Raw genomic sequence first — 21,430 nt, forward strand, 5'->3', positions numbered from 1 at the left:
TTTTATTCGACTTTGGGCATTGTTATAAAAATTTCATTTAAAAACGAAACAAAACAAATAAAACAAAAACCTTTCGGGGTATTTTGCACGTGTGGCTGTTGTAACCTCTGGGGGGCAGCAGCGGGGTTGAGTCGGTTCATTTTAGAGGAAGAAGAACGTGATTACGTCACATATAGAGTTTCGTGATGGCGCTTGATTTGACTCCTCGGTTTAGAAGGTTGAACAGCCAAACTCGAAGCTTTCGTGAAAATCTACAGCATGGTAAGATATGAGTTTCGTTTTAACGAGTTTCTCATTTACAGAAATGACTATGCAAACATAGCATAGCAATTAATACACATGCTAGATGGAACTAGTGATAATTATAAACACGGTTGCCACCACAAACACGTCGTTATCAGTGGGCTTGTAAATTAACTTTCAACTGTAGTTTTATAAAGTATTAAATTGAAATAGTCTCGTAAAGTACTTCAACGTAGTACATAAACACCATGATAATGACATGCAGTGTAGCTTTTACTTACTAGTTCAATTCATTTCATTTCATTTCAATTCAAAATTTATTTATACAGCGCCACATCACAACAACAGTTGTAACCCTAACCCTTTCTAATTAGATGGAGGAAATATTACAAACTCCCCTTATCCTTCAAACTTTTAAACAAGTCATTAACATCCAACAATTACCTTTGGCTACAGTTAAGCAAGTTCTAGTTTAAACTCACTGGAGTCACTTTTTCTTCAAACCTCTGTTTCTTTAATTACCAACAGGCTTCTCTGGGCCCTTTGGTGCCACCCAGCTGTGGCACAACATCATCCAAGCCCTACAGACTCAAGTGGAAGTACGCAGCTGCAGGAGACATTTACGTGTTTACGCTGAATGTTTCACAGGCTCAGACGCTGTGGACGCAGTTCTCAGTTACTTGATGCAGAACGTGGCATTTTGCACAAGTGAAGTTTCTCGTCTCAAAGCTGCTCGGCTCTGTCAGGCTTTGATGGAGGCGAAGGTATTTGAACCAGTAGGCACAAAGCTGTTTCGCAGGGACAAGGAGGTGACCTTTGAGGACAGCAGCTGCAGTCTTTACCGTTTTCTGGAATACAAAGGATTTTCGAATTCTGATGTGAAGGGAAACATTAATGCAGAAAACATACTGCCAGAACAACAGGAGATAAAAAAGAAGAGGAGCTCAAGGTGAGTTTTACATAAAATCCTCTCTGTTCTGTTACATTGGTGCTTAATTTACATTTATTTTCCAGTATTAAAGCATGTGAATCACCACTGAAAGTGCTGATCTGAACACTGAAACTCTCATCTTTGCAGAATAGGTGTATTATGATTTTTTTTTTTTTTTTTTTTTTTAGTAAATTTGTTGCATTTATCTTAATGTTCTCATTTCAGTTTCTTCATAGCTAAGACATTATAAACATCAACACTCATGCTAAGTATTACAACATTTTGTATTTAGATTTTTATTTAGAAAAAAGAAACATATACACAGAACCAAAGTGTTTGTTATCATCCAAATGTTTCCTGTTCTTTCAGGAGGCTGAATGAATTAAGAACAATTGCCAATCCTCTTGCTGTTGGATCTTCAGACAGAAGGGTTGAAAGATTGCTAAGGGCCATCAATCTGCAGCCATCCTTGTCTGCAGCTCACAACAGAACCACCACATCTTCTACCTTTCTTTCCAAAACTGGTAATGAGCAAATGTGCCAGTATAGTAAGGGGGGGGGGGGATTTCGAGTGGACAGATATTTTTGTTTTTGTTTATTTTGCTCTTTCTTCCTTCCATAGTGTCAGATCAGGTTTGGAAGCAGCAAACCGTGTTGCAGCTGCTGCAGTTAGTAGAATTGCCAGTGTTGGACTGCATTCTTACCTCTCCTGAAAGAGTTCATCCCCAAACCTGCAAAGCTCCTCTGGCCAACCAGGATCTGGTTATCTCTAACACATGCTTGGAACGAGAGCTGTCTGACACCCTTCCCCTACCCCAGTCAGTCCTCTGATTCATCCCTTGAGGCTTTTGCACTTTGGCTTGAGACCTATTTGTTCATGTATTCCATTACACCTGTAGTATGTTCTTTCATACTTTTTTTTTCCAGGTTGGATGAGTGGCTGTCAGCAGCAGCAGACTGTTTGGAACTCTTTCCCGACCAGCTGATCGTGGTTGCAGGAGAACAGCTAAGCCTGCAATGTGGAAATGCGTCTTTGGAGGATCCCAGTGCAGAACATATGACAAGCAAGAAGAGGCTGTTGTTTGATACCATTGCCAAATACTACAGTGGACAAGAAAAATCTCCACTCATTTCAGGGCGTTACCTGGACATACATATTGCAGTTCTGAATTTACTGGGTAAGAACCAAAAGAGCTAAGTTTAAGTTTATAGTGACTTTTGATTCATGGTGTGGAGCAATAAGTGATAGGGCTGTGATCTGTACCACAGTTTTTTTTTTTTGTTTTTTTTTGTTTGTTTTTTCTCCAGTCATGAAGGTTAATACTTGTGTCTTTTAATTTCCAGATGAAGGGAAGCTACAGGATGCCATCAAAGCATCTCAATTGTGTTTGCGGCTGCTGGAAACAAGTCTGAGAGATGAACTGCAAAGACTTCTGGCCTTCATGGCGATAGCAGCTTGCTCAGATGCTTGCCGTCTGCAGAAACAGGTCAGCAGCATCCTCTAAACCACACTGCCAGTTTCATCTTTTTGCACTTTTATAGAATAATAAAAGGCAAATAGTCCATATAGAAAATAACTGAACATGTTTGAATCTGTTTCACTGAATAATCTGATAGTACCGTAGCTTTATTTTGTAAAATTATAAATGAAATTGAATTGAAACCTATTTTTTGTCCTTTCAGACTGATAACAGATCCTTGGTGTGCCGCACATTTCAGAGAGCTCTTGTTCAGAATCATGAATTGACTCGATCACAAAGTGAAGCTCTGGTGTTCTTTCTCATGGACAATCACTCTGAGCTCTTCAAGGTAAAATTCTGTGCTCTCAGAACTACATTGAAATAGTCTTCTTAGACAAACATGCGTTTCCGTCTGGATTTCAACCAGCCTTAAGTTTACTTTTTAATGTCTCTACAAGTACCTGATAGTTGTTACAGTGTTTCCTTTTACTCTCTGGTCTTATCTTGCAATAATGATAGACACCTACAACCCTTATTGAAGCTGTGAGGAGCACACTGAGGACTGTGCAGCAGGGAAAAGATCCTGACTCATTTGCTAGTAAGTTCAATGTTAATTACACTCTGACAAACCATCACACAGTACACCATCAGATGAGATAACAGCTCACTATGTATAGATACACTGTACTTCAGTTTTTTTGTGTACCTATCTTATTTGGAAACACTGTTGCTCCAGATCCACAATAAAAAACAAAACAAAACCCCCACTTGTTCCTGAGCACTGTGCATCCTCCATGAAAACCATGAAATCCTCTTCATGTTTTGTTGCAGCGTTCACCTTCTGCCAGCAGGTGACTCCACAGGAATACGAGGACCAGCGTGAGGCTACCACCCTGGAGAGCCTCAAACAACTTCTTCATGACATTTCCTCGAGCAAGAGGATGTCTGCCAAGGAGAAGAGGAGGATGCTCAAAGAATTTGAAAAGCATCACCCCGTGGTCTTCCTGCAGCACTTTTCTAGCACTTTCTGAAACACACAAGTAGCTGGGACTGGTTTGACTTCATGGGTGTACCTACAAATTCATGCAGTTTCAGGATTTTAAAAAAAGGTTAAACTTGAATGCATTTTATGATTCTAACTAACAAGGAAGTACTGACTTGCATATGGTTACACCTCTAATGTGTAGTATGCAGAGTGGGGATGGCATTCTGAGGTGGATACATACTACAAATGCTTTTCAAACGGCATGTTTCCATGGGTGTAATCTTTCCAAATCCAAATAAATCACGAGGTAATGATAGCTGAAGTTTTATTTTTAAATTTGCTGGTAACTTGAAGGCAATGAAATTTTAGTTCAGTACATCTGGTCAACAACTGCTGTAAAAAGTATTGCACTAGTTTGAAAACTATATTGTTGGCACAGATTTTACATTCTACAATTTAGCTTTACTGCAGGATAAAATCAAGTGTTAAAAGGGTGTAAAGGGAATACTTAAATTTCAGTACTAAATGAATTCTCACAGCCATCAAATGGTTGTTTTGAGGCAACATTAAGTGAACAGCTTATGCTTCTAGATTGAAGTGCTCTATTTGTATGTGTAATACTAAACTTTTTTTTCCAGTGTGCATCAGGCCTTGGGAATAGTGTTGTGCTTTTCTGGGGCTGTGCATTTTAATTAAGCATTAATTTCTCTACATCACAAAAAGATGTAAAGATGTTATCCATTTTGAGGCCTTGATTTGGTAGCTGTACTTGAAAGAAAAATACTAATTGTTGCAATAATTTCTTTTTCTGTGAACGTTCTAAAAAATGTTATTATTAAATGAAAGCAGGAAGGGTGTTAGGATAACTATCCTCATGTATAATTTTATGGTTAATGACTGTATTTAGTGCCATAATTTAAATATTCTAATTGGAAGTTTTTAGGATTTTTACTTGAAAGATAGACATTATGACCTCATTGGAAAAAGTGCGGTACTCTAACTGGATATGCTACTGATGTAATTTTTCTTTAAAAATTATAAGCATCACTGTAATGAAGACATGGTCGTAATAAAAAATGTGGTCTCATTTTATTTTCAGAAACACTGAAATCATCTAAAAAAATGCAATTTATGATGCTGAAACATACTTTATTTTGTTTCAGATTAACATGTTTAATAAAGCCTTTCTAAAACTTTCGATGTTGCAGTGTATGTACCACAGTGCAAACTAGAAGTCAGTGTTTTGTAATGGAATAGTGAGGATAAATATAAATTATGATTTTTTTTTTTTTTTTGACACACTTCATCTGTTTCTGATTAGGATTTTCAACACTACTATTACTGCAAATGTTTTGTCATTAAGTTAATTCCTATCTGAAATTTAATAAATATTCGAGTGTTCAGTATGAGGGTGACTCTTTGACTTATTGGTCAAGAATTTATGAAAAAACATTTTTGAAATCTACTTTTTTAGAATATTGGTAACAGGGTTGCACCGCACATCGATGGTTTATTATTTATTATTCTCAAATACATAATACAAATTGGTTCCTGTCGTTTTAAACCACGTTTGAAGCCTAAATTATCCTCTAACTACATAATAATCCTTAAAATTCATATTTGTATTCATAGGTTTATATTTTTCTAATAATTTATTATAAACATATTGTTTGAATAAATTGACAAAGTGTGAAATAATGACCGTGTATAAAAGTTACGTTTTAACTTAGTTAAAATAAAACCGACCTCGAAGTGGTTATTTAAAAAAAACATAAAAGAAAAAGAGTACCTGATGACGTTGACGCACCTGACTCCGTTAACAAACCCGGAAGTAGAGCTCTTCGTTCACTAGCGTACCAAGCTAACTCATTTCGTATGCTACTGGAAGACATGGGGGCTGTGTTTCACAGCCATTACTGACAGCGGTACGGCTGAGAGCCCACTTACAATAGGAAGTAAAGCGGAGACCCTTTTTTAATATTAAGGTAAGTAGCTGGAGGCATTCGGAGTGAAAGTTTTATATAGAAATAATCGCTGTTTGACTGGAACGTCAGTCTACTTGCGCATTGTTGGCTAGTTAGCTTGGGCAGGTGACTGCTGTGTTCATGTGGGGAAAAAGGCAACATATTGCAACGATGATGTCTGCGACATAGGTAGGCAAAGGGTTAATAGAAGAATTGGAAAGATATCTGTTGACTGCCAGCCGTGCTTTCAGTACTCGTTTGCATTGGCTGTGTGCTAAACAAGATGGTTAACTTGGCTAACATCAAGGTATTTCACAATCAGATCTGACAGACACGCCGAGTGACCCATAACACTTTGAAACCCATGCTAACATGTGGCTTGATCGTGTCGAATATGAAGAACTTATTAATTCCTGCCGACGTTACTTACTTGTTATTAGATACGTCCAGTTTTCATAAACAATTCCACCATGATACTAACAGGCTCTCTGGGGACCAGCTGCTAAGGTGCTAACGACTTTATTAGGTTAGCAACTGGTATTAATATAGATTACAGTCAAGTAAATCACGCGTTTCAATTTAGTTACTCGTCAGCAGACAGTCAGGACGCTTGTTGCAAAGAAAAACAGGGTCATGGGTTTCTATTCATGCGTACTGATATTTTTGCCATTGTTTTTTGGCCTTTCCACTCTTTCCAGGCAGAAGCAGTGGCGTGGTAAAATAGGCTATGATGCTGTCTGTTCTATGAAATCTTCAAATCTGATTGCCTTTAGTGCTTTCGATGTTTTGCAGCATTTTTCAGAGCACTGCCACATTTTCAAATGAAGCATCAGGGCTTTAGGGTTTCGATTCTTAAACTGAGGGACAAATTCTAGAACGCTAACAGCTTCAAAAGTAGGTGATGCTATGTGATGCTACATATAATGAGATGAGAAATACTTTATTTATCCCTTAATAGGAAAATTCTGCTGTTACAGTAGTTGAAATGATGAGGAAATTATAATATTGTCTGGCAGCTGCCTGTCCAAGAAGTGAACAGGCTGGTCTGGATTATCGGTGGATGGATAAAAAATTGTTCAGTGACCATCTCTCCACCACAGCTTCAAAAACATCCAGTTTGCAGTCAGTCACAGACCCTGGTTTTCCTAGTTGTTTTATTCAGTTTGTTGGTGTCAGCAGCTCCGATGCTGCTCCTCCAGCAAACCACAGCAAAGTCAAAATTGAATTTAAGTTTGAAAGCATTTATAAAACGTTTTATTAAGAATCACTGTATTTTGAACATTTCAAACCCATCCATAACACTTTAAATGTAGGGTTCTGTAAAGAATTAATTATTAAAACTGCAGCTTACGTGGCAATGTATGGATTTGCTGGGAGCTTATTCGGTTCAAACATCAAAGGTCTAGAAGCCTGCTCAAGAAAGATTAAGAACACTGAAGGAAGTGTTTGCATTTTAAAAAAATAAACGTAACAAACAAAAAAAACTTGCTTCACAATCATCGGTCATGCTCTTTTGTCTAGGTTTCTGTTGCCTAACTTGCTCTTACTCTAGACTATTTTGAAAGAGAGCATTAATGTGGTGTGGCTCAGTTTGCTCTGAGTCATTTTATATTTCTGGGGACAGCGCGGATTGTTACTATGCTTATTCTCCTCAGCCAGCACAGGGAGGATGCTGGTGGGGACTTTGATGTGCAAATTTTCAAGCAGGTGCATTAGTGCATGTCTAATGGTTTGTTGAAGGCTTTTGCTTTGCCAGAAGCACACAGATGTCTCTTTCACCAACTACCTACACAGAATATTTGTGTTTCAAGTCCCATGAAGCTGACAAAATGAGCAAATAACCTTTTTGTGAAGCCTTCCACCGATTTCATCTTAATATAGTAGAAGTTTTTGCTAAACAGGAGAATGGGGTGAAAGCCAGGGAACGGGTTTGGGAATGCACACTCGCGTTTTTAGAGGCTTCTTAGTAGGGTCACCATAAAGGCCTATTCTGAAACAGGAAAAGGAAACGCATTTGAAACAGCTTCATATTTTAATTAAATTATTGATATGTGGCTGCAGTTTACTGATAATCTTTTGCAAAAGGAACTGATTTAATCAATCTCATTATTGGGGGTTTTGTGTAAACACAGCCTTCCTATTTAATTTCTTTAACCACTGTCTTTTTTTTCTAAAAGGTGCTTCTTCAGTATCTGCAGAAATCCAAAGACCTGTTGATATACAAGGCTTTTATATCATTGAAAAGAAGTTGTTTTTTTTTCTCCTACTGACCAGAGTTGTGGGCTTTTTTTTTGGGCATGCATCTGTACTATAGTCTGCCAAACTATTGTTGGTTTGTGTACAGCACAGACAGTACATGCTGAATGTACTGAATCTAATATTACCACCATATTCCACATCTTTATTGAAAAATTCTATCATCAGAATAAGGTCTAATGCGTGATATACAAACTGAATTTACAGTTTGCATGGCCAACTTGCAATTTGGGGAATTGCTATATTAAGAATAACAGTGGAGTATACTGTAACTGTGCATGTAACATAGTGCCTGGTTGCAAAAACTGCAAAGAATTTCCTCATCTGACTGACTCTAGCTTATGTCTTTAACCTCTGATCATTCCTTAATGATCATCATCAATGTTTTATCTCAGCTGCCAGGTCGAGCCTGAACATGGAGTCCATGCTGAACAAATTGAAAAGCACTGTCACTAAGGTGACAGCCGATGTCACTAGTGCTGTTATGGGCAACCCTGTGACACGGGAGTTTGAGGTGGGGCGACACATTGCAAGTGGAGGTCCCGGCTTGAGCTGGAGGATCTATAATGGCACCAAGAAGTCCACCAAACAGGTGTGTGTGTGTGTGTGTGTGTGTGTGTGTGTGTGTGTGTGTGTGTGTGTGTGTGTCTCTGACCAGACCACCTCTTGACACAAGTTTAGATTTGATCCAAGTTCATAAATGATTTACCCGACTTTTGCTGAAAGGGGAAAAGGAATTAATTTGAGACTGAAAACTGCACTGTCACCATGTTGTTGTATGTCTTTTACCCTCCAGGAAGTAGCGGTTTTTGTTTTTGACAAGAAAATGATTGACAAGTATCAGAAATTTGAGAAGGACCAAATCATCGATTCACTGAAAAGAGGAGTGCAACAGCTAACCAGACTGCGTCACCCTCGACTCCTGACTGTTCAGCATCCCTTGGAAGAATCACGGTGATTAACACACACACACACACACACACACACACACACACACGTATGTATGTCATGGATGAAACTGAATGAGTCACTGCTCAGAGGATATCTTGACATTTGAGATGAAAATGGATCATGGCAAGTAAAGGTTAAGGCCTTGTGCTTTCTTTCTTTTCATCCATGACAGCTCTAAATTCATAATTCTCTTCCGTCTGTTTTTACTCTTTCTGTTTTGTTTATTCTCTGTCTGTTATTGCTTTGAATTGAACTGATGACATTTATTTATTTGGCCCTCAGAGACTGCTTGGCATTCTGTACAGAGCCGGTGTTTGCCAGCCTGTCCAACGTGCTTGGCCAATGGGACAACCTGCCCAGCCCTGTGCCCAGCGACATCAAGGAGTACAAGCTCTATGATGTGGAGACCAAGTATGGCTTGCTACAGGTGAGCATGTAGGCAGAATAGATTTCTTTTTGTATGGCTGCGTGTTTCTTGATGAATAATTAAAAAAAAAAAAAAAAGGTCAGTCAGAGCTGCTTTTACATTTATTTTCAGTTCACTCCAGTAGGAGAAAGTGGAGGACAAAAGAAGTAGCATTCCTAACAAAAAACTATGTACAGTAGATTGTCAGTATCTGAAAGCTATATCCTTAAGAAATGAGAAAAAAATAAATAAACCGAAAGACCTGACACAGGACCTGAGAGACTCATGTGTCCCTTCACTTGACCCATCTGCTGTTCACTGAAGCCTCATCAGAAATGGTGTCAGTGGAAGTGAAGCGCACGATCTGATATCGTCGTGTTGGTGTTGTTCCCAGATCATCATACTAAATGTTGTTCCAGGATCAACATTGCAAGTGGCCAATCACATTGTTGTGACGTTATTCTTTTGCGACTTCAGGAAAAACCGCCGTAAAACCAAAAACTACTTAAGCTGCGAGAAACCGCCTCTGTCCGCCAATCAACGCACCCTGACCCTAACCCTAACCGTAACCCTTTAAGAAACGGTAAGCAGAATTGATATTGTCCTTGCAACATTGGAATTTCATAAATGCACAAATGGCTTGGCGCGCAAAAGAATAACGTCACAACAATGTGATTGGTCACTTGCGATGTTGATCCTGGAACAACATTTTCATGATGATCTGGGAACAACACCAACACGACGATATCAGATCATCCAAGTGAAGCTGTCAAGAAATCATTCTTAAGGAAGAAAAACGGAGAAAAGGCTGAAGAATGCCAAATTACACAACTGAAAATTGTTAGCAACTGGTCTGGTGTAGTGTAGATTTCAAACTTTAAATGTTTGTAAGTCATTGTTAATATGTATGGAGGAGGTCAGGAGAGAGGTATAACAATGAGTGTTTACAGATGTACAGATGTATGTAAAACACGGTAGAGGCTCTGTCATGGTTTTGGGCTGCATTTCAGGCGGTGGTGTTGGGGATCTTGTCAGAACTGATGGAAATATAAACCCAGAGCATTACCATCAGATTTTTATCCACCAGGTAACACCTTCTGGAAAGCATCTGGTTGGCAATGACTTGAAAAAAAAAAGCATACCTGGATAGAAAAAACCCACAATAAACACTATCAGTCATAGATTAGCTTCCCCAGAGGCTAGACCTAAACTTTATTGAAGCAGTGGAAGGTCATCTTAACAGAGTACAGAACAATAAATCAGAACAATAGATCAATAAATGTCTACATCTGCTTCCCATTTTCCCATTAAAACATAAAGAAATGAAGGGTAGCTTACGACTTTTAAACAGTAAAGGGATCAATTTACTGTCACTATTAGGGATGGGTATTGTTTAGGTTTCATTCGATACCGGTGCCAAACCGGTACTTTTGTCAGATCCAGATATCTGACATAATGGCACCGGTATCCATCCCTAGTCACTATATTAATTTGAGACTGAGCAAAGCACATGGCAAACTAGACTTTTAAAGCTTTTAATTAAGCATTTATTTACACAACAGTACTGGTTATTAATGTAGTTGCAATAATCAGCTTCTCAGTCTTTCTTTACAGGTTACAGAGCAAGAAATACTGGTGTTTATTTAGTGCACACTTCCTCTTCTCTTTTTTTCTTCTATTTTTTTTCTTAGTACTATGCTTGGAGATCCAAAACATTTTCTATGCTCTTTCTTCTCAAAGCCAGTTGAACCTGCTTGATGCCAAGCCTTGCCTGTCACCTTTTAGAATTATGTTTTATGACAGGTTGTAATACCAGGGAACATTTTACATTCACCTCCACCTCCGTTATTGTCTCTGTCACCCACATTGGTCCTAATTCTTCTATTTTTTTTCCTCAGAGCATTTCTCATCTGTTATATAAAGCAGGGGATTGAAGCTGAAAGACCTTAAAAGAAATGCCTGCAGTGTTTAGCATCAGTTGGTTGTTACACAACTTTTACTGCAGCAGTGCAGAATTGTGTTTAAACTTTATGACCCAGAACTCATTTACAGTGTGTTAAAATGTATGTTGACCCAGTTAAACTGATAATACTGGTGTATCTTGGTTGTTTGAGGCAAATTAATTTATCTTGTTCAGATTTCCCAATAACTTCAGTTTTCTCTCTCTTCAGATCTCGGAGGGTTTGTCCTTTCTCCACAGCGGGGTGAAAATGGTCCATGGCAATCTGTGTCCAGAGAACATTATCCTCAACAAGAGTGGTGCGTGGAAGATCATGGGTTTTGACTTCAGCATCTCCTCTAACAACCCGTCAGATGCTGAGGTATGTTTTCAGCCTGCTTGGCTTATTGCCGTGACGAAGCTCTACCAGAATAACATCTTGCAACTTTTTGACGTCTTACTTTAATTTCCTGTAGCCCAAGTACACATGTAAAGAGTGGCAGCCCAACCTTCCTCCACTCTGCCTACCCAACCCAGAGTACCTGGCTCCTGAGTACATACTGTCAGTTAGCTGTGATGCTGCCTCTGACATGTATTCTCTGGGCGTGGTCATGCATGCTGTCTTCAATGAGGGGAAGCCTGTTTTCCAAGTCAACAAGCATGACATTTTTAAGAGTTTCAGCAGGCAGCTGGACCAGGTAAGTGAAGCTGTATTGTAGACATGTTGTGGGTTTGTTTTTGTTTTTTGTTTTTTTTGTTGGTTTCTTTTTTTTAATGACTGCTGCTCAAAAAAACCAAAACCTTTGCACAGTCTTTGGCTTTGATTTTCAAAAATGCTTGTTGTAGGCATTGTTGTTGTTTTTTTTGTTTTTTTTGGTGCATTTGTGCATGTGCATCCATCTTTCTCCATCCTCCTCTTATTTTTGCCTTTGTTCCTTGATGCCCTCCACTTGAGCTGATTTCCCTGTGAAACGGGATTTGATTGTCACCAGTCATTAGAGAGCAGATGTTTGAAGTAAACAAAAAATGATGTGCGGCTGTGCCAAGATAACAATGTTGCCTTGAGAATAAAAGTGGACCATAATAAAGGGAACAAATACACTTATTTGGTTTCCAGCTATTCCTTCAAAGTCTTCATCACAAATATTAGTGTGGGCAGTATAGATGTAAACTCCAGCTTGCCTGGTTTGTTTAGTTTTTATGCTCAGCTACTGTCATCTGTTGAGATCTGAGTCATTTACCAACTCATAGTTCAGGCGCAAGAGAACCATGACAGTAACAGTCTAAACTCCAAGAAAAGATCCTCTAAACTAATGTGGACTTAATGTATTGATAAACTATGGAATACATTACAGCTATAATACAAATAACTTGGGTATATGTTACTGTTATGGGGTTTATTCTTGTCTTTCAATTGTAGTTGAGCAGCATGAGTCCAGCGGTGCTGAGCAAGATCCCAGAGGAGGTGCGGGAGCATGTCAAAATGCTGCTCAGTGTCACACCTAATGTCCGGCCTGATGCCGACCAGATGACTAAGGTCTGCATATTCATTGCTTGCATAAGAATATCATTCCATCGTTCATAGGCCTCCCTTTGAGGAAAAATATTTTTTTGTGTGTGTTTTTCAGATCCCATTTTTTGATGATGTTGGTGCAGTCACTCTGCAGTACTTTGATTCCCTCTTCCAGAGGGACAACCTACAGAAGTCCCAGTTCTACAAAGGACTCCCCAAAGTCCTACCCCAGCTACCAAAGGTAAATGCTGCAAACAAGTCCCCCCCAAAGACTTGTTTGCAGTGTGAATACTGGAGATTTCACCTTCATTTTCAGGATTTGTATAAACACGTTGGTTTACTCCTGAGTTAGCAGTATTACTGTGTTACACTCGATCTTATGACTCATATTAGTCATGTCATTTCATCTTTTACCTATTCTGTTGTGTCTTCTCTTTAGAGAGTGGTTGTATATCGCATCTTGCCAGCTTTGACCTCTGAGTTCGTCAATCCGGACATGGTTCCCTTTGTGCTTCCCAACGTGCTGCTGATTGCTGAAGAGTGCACCAAGGACGAATATGTTCGCCTCATCCTGCCTGACCTCACGCCTGTTTTCAAGCAGCAAGAGCCTATTCAGGTATACAGAAATGTAACCTGACACAGACACTAATTTAAACTTGTGCACATTTGCAACAACTGGTGCTTTAAGAAACGTCACTTTTGAAATATACACATCGCCTTAGGATGGATCCTCAGGTATGGAAGTATATCTGTTTTAAAAACTCTGTTTGCATGATATATTTTTTTTCCCACTTTGAGACACGTGTGTAATTAATAATTGATATGTGATTGAACAGTTGTATTTAGCCTGCCTAAAACGCATGGTGCTTTATGTCTTGTTCTGTCGCATTATCAAGACTTCTCTGTATTTTTCTTCCCATGCCTCTTCAGGCTAGCAATATGGTGAGTGGTTTTTCTGCTGTGAATATTCTCTCGTCGCATCAGCTTAGTGTATGTGTTATGTTGTTAGTGATACTAAAAGCTGTACTAAAACCACTGGAATGAGTCTCTTACTTCCGTCTTCCACTGTACTCACCTGTTGAACATAGGCTAGTATTTCCTCACTCTTGTTTTCTTAACTGAGTCTCTGTGTTGTGCAGATTCTGCTGATATTCCTGCAAAAGATGGACCTACTGCTGACTAAAACGCCACCAGATGATATAAAGAATAGTGTGCTGCCCATGGTCTACAGAGCTCTGGAAGCCCCTTCAGTACAGATCCAGGTACAGAGGGGAAACAGGAATGGTGAAATAGATTATGATTCAAGGAGCTACTGTGCACATAATTTGTGAAAAAACATAGATGCAGTTTTATAAACATTCTAAGATATTCTTGGTATGTCTGGTTCTTTTTTTTGCTTTAGATATCTTTTGTCTAAATTAGAAACACTATAGCTGTGTCCCTATTCCTAGACCGCATCCTTCGGAGGCCGCATTTGAAGGCTTATTACGTCACAGCCTGGTGACAATGGCTGTCCCAATTCGAAGGCTGCTCCCAATGCACCCAACAAATGCGTCTTTCATTTCACCGGATTTGAAGGATGGGTTAGTGTATCCTTCGTGGCCCAACCTATTTCCAACAATGGCGGCAGCTACTGTGCTTTAATTTTACTCTTTCTGGGTCACAAAATAAACTTTCAACATATTTTCAGGGGTGAATGTAGGTGTTAATTTAAAAATGTTATTGTTTGGCTTTCTTCAGTGTTTTATTTGTTCCTGAGTAAATCGGTTTGGCTGAGGTTAAAGTTATAGTTTTCACACAGCCTAATAAATGTCAAACAGAAAACTGGTGAACCTCCTAAGACCTCACAGAAGTGTGAAAATGGTAGAGAATTTACTCCAGTGTCCTGTTATATTTTAGGAAGCAGGGAGCTGACAGCTGAGTTTATTGAACTCTACCGAGACAGCTGGTGACGCAAATCTGAAGGCTAGACCGTCCCATTTCACAGCCTCGCACTTCCAGCGTTCTCGGTCTTCGAAGGACTCGGCCCATGTAGATCGCATAGGCTGGGTCCTTCGAAGGATGCGGCCTAGGAATTGGGACACAGCTTATAAGAGTAGTTGCTAATTTTTACTTCATTGGTGTTTATTTTTAGAATTGTGCTTTGTCAGTTTGAGACATTCATTTTTGCCTGTACTCTTAGTTCTCCTTTTAGTGTTGCAAGCACAGTAAGAATGCATTTCAACTCATTATCAAAATGTCACATTTAATAACATTATCTCTCGCTGAGCAGGAGCTGTGCCTCAACATCATCCCAACCTTTGCAAACCTGATTGATTACCCATCTATGAAGAACTCTCTCATCCCTCGGATCAAATCAGCCTGCCTACAGACATCCTCACTTGCTGTGAGTCTACATCGCTCATTCTGCTCTCGAGCTGTTTACCTCAATAAAATTTTATATATATATATATATATATATATATATATATATATTTTTTTTTTTTAAAGTCTTTACTTTGCCTTTTCTTTTCTAAAAATGCCACATTCTTGTTTTCAGTGTTGTTAGCTACTGACTGAAATGCATTAATGTGTTTCCTGTTTAATTCTGTAATTTGCTGTGTCACCGTGTGTCTTGTCTCGATGTGTAGGTGCGAGTGAACTCTCTCGTGTGCCTGGGGAAGATTTTAGAATATCTAGACAAGTGGTTTGTCATTGATGAGATCCTGCCCTTCCTGCAACAGATCCCCTCTAGAGAACCAGCAGTACTCATGGGCATCTTAGGTAAACAAACCGTAGCGTCTCCCCTCCTCAGAGGAAGTTACACATATTACCATATCATTTCACATTTTGTTTTTCTTAAGAATTCTTTATTTGACGTGATTCCTCTTTACTTTAGGGATCTATAAGTGTACATTCAACCACAAGAAGCTGGGCATCCCCAAAGAGCATCTTGCTACCAAGAGTTTGCCCCACCTCGTCTCCCTCAGTATAGACAACAACCTCAATCTCAATCAAGTACTGCACAGTCAAACTGATATAATATTTGTGTTATTTAACTGTAACTTTCTAAAAACAACAGAAAACTTTATATAAATATTAATATAACACATAGGGTAATTGATATGCTTTCTTCCAGTTTAACTCTTTCATGATGGTTATCCGTGACATGCTGAGCCGCATGGAGACAGAGCACAAGACCAAGCTGGAGCAGTTACACATCATGCAGGAGCAGCAGAGGTGTCTTTCTTAATTTAGTTCACCACGTACAGTAAAACTCCTAATTATCTTTGATTAAATGACTGTGAATATTAATTGTGATTTTTATTTTTTATTTTTATTTTTTTAAACTACAAATGTCCTAGAATGTTTAAAGTACCTCTAATCTTTAATAGAGAGCAATTAACAGACAGTACTGTTGGTAATGTTATGACTAAGTAAGCACTTACAAATGTCATTTAACAGGAGCATGAACATATCAAATCCACTCAACCAAGCAGAGGAGAGCAAGAGCCCACCTAATTCTGGCAACCAGGTGATTGCTTGATTTCATGACAGTCATCGGCTCTGACAACGTGACTGTAAATGTTAGCCTCTCTTAAAATCTCTTCTTTTTGCTTTCAGATTGATGACATCTTTGGTGGCACAGGGGTTAATGGGAAGGAAAATGGATCTGCAGCACCAGTCTCACAGCCTAGCAGAGTATGCAGTTAATTCTTTTGATTAATTTCCACCCGCTTTCTTCTTTGTTCATTTAGCATGCAGCCTGGTTTGCTTATTTCCTTTCTTCCTTTGCACACCTCTAGGTGTCTCTCACGCTAGAAGAGAAGCAGCGATTGGCTAAAGAGCAGGAACAGGCAGCCAAACTGAGGAACCAGCAGCCGTTAGCGCCACAGACGATCAAAGCAGCCACTGCTGGCTCCAACTCACAGGTAAATCCTGACAATATCTGTGTACACAAACACACACTCGTGCTCAAACACTAATCATACTACTTGTTATGTTACAGACTAAGGATCTGACCAGCAGCCTTCTCAGCAACATGACATCTATGTCCATGGCAAACACAGCACGACCAGCCCCAGTGCAAGGATCCACCATGTCTACATTCCCCTCCTCTGGTCCAATGGTCGGCTCCATGGGAACCTCTGTCTCAAATGGTTTTAACCCAGCTATGGGCTTCCAGGCAGGAGGCATGGGGATGGGCATGCGACCCACAGGTCCCAGCCTCTACGGTGGAATGCCCACCACCACCAGCACCCCAAACTTTGGATCCCTCACACAGAATCAAGGAACAACTGGACAAACAAATAAACCTCCTGACATGTCAGCATTGGACAATCTTTTTACATCCAACAAGCCCAAAGTCACTCTTAACCAGATCGGTCCCAAAGCTCCACCTGGAACCAGCAGCCCTTGGCTCGGTCAGTTTAATTCACCCCAGAACCCTCAGACTCAGATGCAGGGTGTGCCAGTTGGTATGGGAGGGGTGCCCGGTGGGTTTGGGATGCAAGCAAACCCTTTTTTCAGCCCTCAGAACTTTGCTCAACCTGCTGCTGCCCCTAGCATGAACCCAAGTGGGATAAAACATAGTGCATCTGTCAACAATGATCTGAAAGACTTATTTGGCTAAACAAGAATTAAAGAGAGACTCCAGGTTAAGTATATTCTTTTAATGACTGTGGACAGAAGAGCCTTGAATTCTCACAGAAAGGCCGACTGAATGTGAAGATTGAAAGTCCTTTCAAGGCTCTTACTGTTGGCATTTTTAATCTGACCTGGCTTAAGTTCTGACTCTCTCTGTTGGCAAACTAACCTGAATTCCATTTTTACTTGACTAGAAGGACAGACTATCGAGGTGAAGTTTCTTCTTCTATGCTGGGGGTTTCCTACTGTTTTTGTACTTAACATTCTTGATGGGTTGACTTGAATTCCAACTCAGATTATTCAGGAAGGGTTTGTGTTTATAACATGAATGATGGCGTGGATGGACTGCAATTCACTTCTTGAACATGTGACGTCTGAGTCAACACAATTGGCGGAAAAATATTTTTAAAAAGTGGTTACTGTGTCTCTCATCTGGTCATTTTCAGGCTTCTGTACCTTTAATCCTGTTTGGATTGTAATCACCCCGTTAATTTGCCGTTATCGGTTGTTATTATTCCTATGACTGTTAATGGTAGGTAGTCACCTCACTGCTAGTGGGCTCAGTAGAACAGGGCTGCTCAAAAGGAAAATAGTGCATAAAGAGGCAGGCAGGAAAGTGGGGGTATAATCTTCTTCTTCTCATTTCTTCTAGGCTTGATTTTTACTTTCACTTACTTTTTACTTGAATTTGCTGCTTCTTGGCGTCCTTGTGCTGATTATATTAAGTTAAAAAAAACTACTTGGTTAGGAAAAGAAGGAATGCACTTCTTTACACAGTCACTAGAGAGCTCCTGCATAATTGAGGCCTTTTCTGCTTATTGCCAATTATGATGGTAGTAGGTGGAGATGGGTGCATGCTGACTATATTTATGGGACTGATTACAACACATAATGGCTTGTCAGTGGGCTGATTACATCCATGCGAACTATACTGCTTTTCCAGACTGTTTTTTAGAATTGCTGCAAGTCTAAAATGATCAGAGAGCTGGCTCGGAAACAGATGCCACAAACAACAAAATGTAATCTAAATGTAGACTGGCAGTAGCTTGAATTTTGGCTCTGAGAAGCATGCAGTCTCTGATCTGCATCCAAGAGGCTCCTCTGTGGAGGAAGTCTGAGAGAGGGTGTCGAATTGACAGCCCCACCGTTGCAGTTCAGGCTAAGAAAACCAAGTAGCTCCTCTGTAGTCTGTTTCTCTGCTGCTACATTAAAGTAAACAGTTTTGACCGCCCAGGCACCTTCTTTTGTAACAAGACCAGTTTCTGTAACTGCAGTATGGGTGACTAACCTGTGTCGGATGTGTGGAGTAACCATTGAAGCAGTGTCCTTTTTAAAAAGGCACTACATAAAAGAGCATATGCACTGCTTTAGCTATTGTGCCTTACGTGGGTACATATTTAAATCTAGACGGCACTCATCTGTTACTCAAGTATTAATGTTTTCCATCTTTATCAGCTGTCTGGCACTTGCTTCTCTAACCACTTGCTTTGTTGCATGTTACTCTCCTTGACCACAAAAGATCTGAAGTTTAATTAACATCTTTTCTTATGATTCCTCATGATTCTAGTGACCAATGAAAAAAATATATTAACACGTTTTTACTGATGAGATCTTTAAGGGACTTCTGCGCTACCATTTATGTTGATCAGTTTATGAAATAAAGATTATCACAATATATTTTGATTGTAGCACTTTTCAGCTATCAGTAGACCTGTACTGGTGGCATATTATGAAGTGTAGATAAATAGTTTATTTAAAAGTGGGTTGCTCTGAGAGGGCCTTGCCTTTTTTTTTTTTTTTTTTTTTTTTGTTGTTGTTGTTGTGGTAATGTTTAAGAGGCCTTAGCTGAGTTGTGTGCAATAATCACTGTCGGTTGTTAAGGGTGCATATCGATTGGCTCGAACATCTCTCTCCTTAACTAAAACTTTGTTTTGACCTCTTATAACATAGGTCTGTGAAATTTTCTAAAGAATTAGATATTAATGTGTGCTCATTCTAAAGCTACATTTTTCAAGAATCACAGAATTTTAGGGTTTTTAGGTGTACATTGGTCATACAGGTTGTTTTTTTTTTTTGTTTTTTTTTCATGATGATGATGATTGTTTAAAATGTTTTATCTTTTATCACAAAACCCTTTTGGTTTTGTATAAAAATGCCACAAATGGCAGTGTTACTCATTTAACTTAATCCCTGGGTTCTGTTAATTCCTCTGCTTTTCACATACCAGACTAAAAATGTGTCTGCAAATGGATGTTTTTCAACCTTGAGTCGACATGTGGCACATATTATTTCATTGCTAAATGGATGTAGTTTTTGGAGTGTTTCACATATCCTAGCAGAACCCCAAAGGAACAACTGAAAGCTTATTCTTCTACAAGATCATTTATATATGACTGTTGTCCTATATGTGTAGTGTGGGCTTTGTTTCATGTGTCAAGGTGCTGGTCTCTGAGGGTGGAAATCTGTACATATAAAGGAAAGTGCACAATCTAATCTTGTCTGGATTTTTGAGTGTAAATTTAAGAAATGAAGGAGAAGCACAATCCAAAGGAAGTTTTAATAAATTCTTAAAAAGATTTACATGGCACAGCTTGTAGACAATCAGGATTACACGAAATAAGCAAATTAACTAGGGTTAAAAAAAAAAAAAAAAAAAAGTGAAAACATCTAAAAAGTCCAATAATTACACAAATTGTGAATATTTGAAGATTTACTAAAACATGGAATTTACTTGTATTTTATGGTGAACTGATAAAAAATAACTGATTTTAAGTTAAAAGATTTGTAAGTAGTTTTCTCCAAAGATTTATCTGTAAAGGATTCCACTTATTTAATATAGAATAGGCTACATTAGCCACTATCACAAGTGCTCAACCCGGCCATGTAAAAAACTCGTACATGGCTTAATTTACTGCATCTCTGCATGTTAGTGTAGCTTGATAAAAATTCAAACTTGCAATGAAAACAAAATGACTTCAGCGGAGGAATAAATAAATGTCGATCAGCCTGTTGAGGTGAAGAGGGCAGGAAGGGAGGAGGCAGCTTCTGACAGGAGAGGCAACCTGAGGTGGGCAGTGACACAACTGGTAGGATCAACATTAAGTTGACCCCTGACCTACAAATCCCCTCAGTCACTGATTAAGTCTCACCGCTCTGGTTGTGCCCGTGCTCAGGTTTATCTGAGTTACTGTTATAAAATACAAAAGGTGTATTAGCCAGGACTGTAGATTTAAACTATAAACATTCAAAGCATATACACCTTCACAAAAATTCAGCTTTTACGCAGGTGTCTTATCAAGAAAGAATAACTAGTCAAATTATTAATCCGTGTGTAAGGGGGCAGCGTTCACTTCCCAATGTAACATTTACGCTAATCCACATTAACAACTCAAGAAATAAGAGATATGTGGTGACTAAGTTAAATATCTCTCCTTTCCTGGTGTTCTGCTGAATGAAAAGGAGACCTAACTGACCTTCTTGTCCCAGTATTGTTATCGACTTAGACATACCTGTGATATACTAGTGGTCATATAATGTGCTTCAACAAAAGCCTTATTGTTTGGTTTAACAGTTCTGAAGTGAGTGTATTACCTGAGAAGCCCAGCGTGTATGAGGATCTGTTCATCTTGAAGTGTAGTGTGCCCCGTTGGTTCAACTGGTGCTGTCTCTCAATACCACTGCTGTCAAATAAACATATCTGCACACACCACATATAGAAAGAAACACAAAGAGAGAAATGCACTTTGTACATTTAGTGCAAATTCAGTGGGGCAAGGATTAAAAGTTTTAAGACAAACAAAGATAAATCTGTTCTTCTCTAAACAGGACCATAATTTATGAGAAATAAGTAGGACTTGAACCTACTGAGACCATAAACATATCAGGAAAGTGTTTACTGATTTCATCTATTAGCCTGTTGAACAATAGTGTAATTATAGAAATCTTTACAGTCACAATAACTGAAGGAGTTACACACTATTAGAAAGAATGGTGTCCAAACTTTTTCCCCCAAGATTTCCATATTTATTAATGGAAAATCACCCAGGGGCCAACAATCCTTCTCACCTTTCTACTTTTCTGTCACATGTGGAGGGTGAAATAAAAAATAAGATCAAGCTGTTTGGAACACCTGAAACTTCAGTGAAGCTGCTGAAGA

The 21,430-nt window shown here is 39.1% G+C and overlaps 2 protein-coding genes across 3 annotated transcripts; both read left to right on the forward strand.

Annotated features, from left to right (window-relative positions):
• Positions 1-155: 155 nt before the first annotated feature.
• depdc4 (DEP domain containing 4) lies at positions 156-5,025 on the forward strand. The gene is made up of 9 exons (XM_004548321.2): positions 156-261; positions 772-1,192; positions 1,544-1,698; positions 1,797-1,992; positions 2,102-2,352; positions 2,519-2,661; positions 2,858-2,983; positions 3,154-3,232; positions 3,466-5,025. Exons 1-9 carry the CDS (start codon positions 186-188, stop codon positions 3,663-3,665), a joined length of 1,647 nt encoding a protein of 548 aa, XP_004548378.1. The 5' UTR covers positions 156-185; the 3' UTR covers positions 3,666-5,025.
• A 428-nt stretch (positions 5,026-5,453) lies between these two features.
• scyl2 (SCY1 like pseudokinase 2) lies at positions 5,454-19,767 on the forward strand. Of its 2 annotated transcripts, XM_012918425.4 has the most exons (19): positions 5,454-5,604; positions 8,235-8,431; positions 8,636-8,793; positions 9,073-9,217; positions 11,368-11,517; positions 11,612-11,833; positions 12,556-12,672; positions 12,764-12,889; positions 13,088-13,264; positions 13,579-13,590; positions 13,788-13,910; positions 14,921-15,034; positions 15,279-15,411; positions 15,527-15,645; positions 15,767-15,867; positions 16,093-16,162; positions 16,252-16,329; positions 16,434-16,559; positions 16,637-19,767. In XM_012918425.4, exons 2-19 carry the CDS (start codon positions 8,255-8,257, stop codon positions 17,258-17,260), a joined length of 2,772 nt encoding a protein of 923 aa, XP_012773879.3. In that variant the 5' UTR covers positions 5,454-5,604; positions 8,235-8,254; the 3' UTR covers positions 17,261-19,767. The 2 variants fall into 2 exon arrangements, with proteins under 2 accessions (XP_012773879.3, XP_012773880.3); XM_012918426.4 differs by lacking the exon at positions 13,579-13,590 and having other exon boundaries at positions 5,455-5,604.
• Positions 19,768-21,430: the final 1,663 nt, after the last annotated feature.

This window comes from Maylandia zebra, linkage group LG17 (assembly GCF_041146795.1).
Source record: "Maylandia zebra isolate NMK-2024a linkage group LG17, Mzebra_GT3a, whole genome shotgun sequence".
NCBI lineage: Eukaryota > Metazoa > Chordata > Actinopteri > Cichliformes > Cichlidae > Maylandia > Maylandia zebra.

What these genes read in the sequence shown, in the direction of transcription:
- depdc4 (XM_004548321.2), top strand. Translation starts at nt 186, where the DNA reads ATGGCGCTTGATTTGACTCCTCGGTTTAGAAGGTTGAACAGCCAAACT. An exon ending in TCGTGAAAATCTACAGCATG is followed by an intron (nt 262 to 771) that starts GTAAGATATGAG and finishes AATTACCAACAG; the next exon opens with GCTTCTCTGGGCCCTTTGGT. An exon ending in AGATCCTGACTCATTTGCTA is followed by an intron (nt 3,233 to 3,465) that starts GTAAGTTCAATG and finishes GTTTTGTTGCAG; the next exon opens with CGTTCACCTTCTGCCAGCAG.
- scyl2 (XM_012918425.4), top strand. Translation starts at nt 8,255, where the DNA reads ATGGAGTCCATGCTGAACAAATTGAAAAGCACTGTCACTAAGGTGACA. An exon ending in ATGCCGACCAGATGACTAAG is followed by an intron (nt 12,673 to 12,763) that starts GTCTGCATATTC and finishes TGTGTTTTTCAG; the next exon opens with ATCCCATTTTTTGATGATGT. An exon ending in TACAGACATCCTCACTTGCT is followed by an intron (nt 15,035 to 15,278) that starts GTGAGTCTACAT and finishes CTCGATGTGTAG; the next exon opens with GTGCGAGTGAACTCTCTCGT.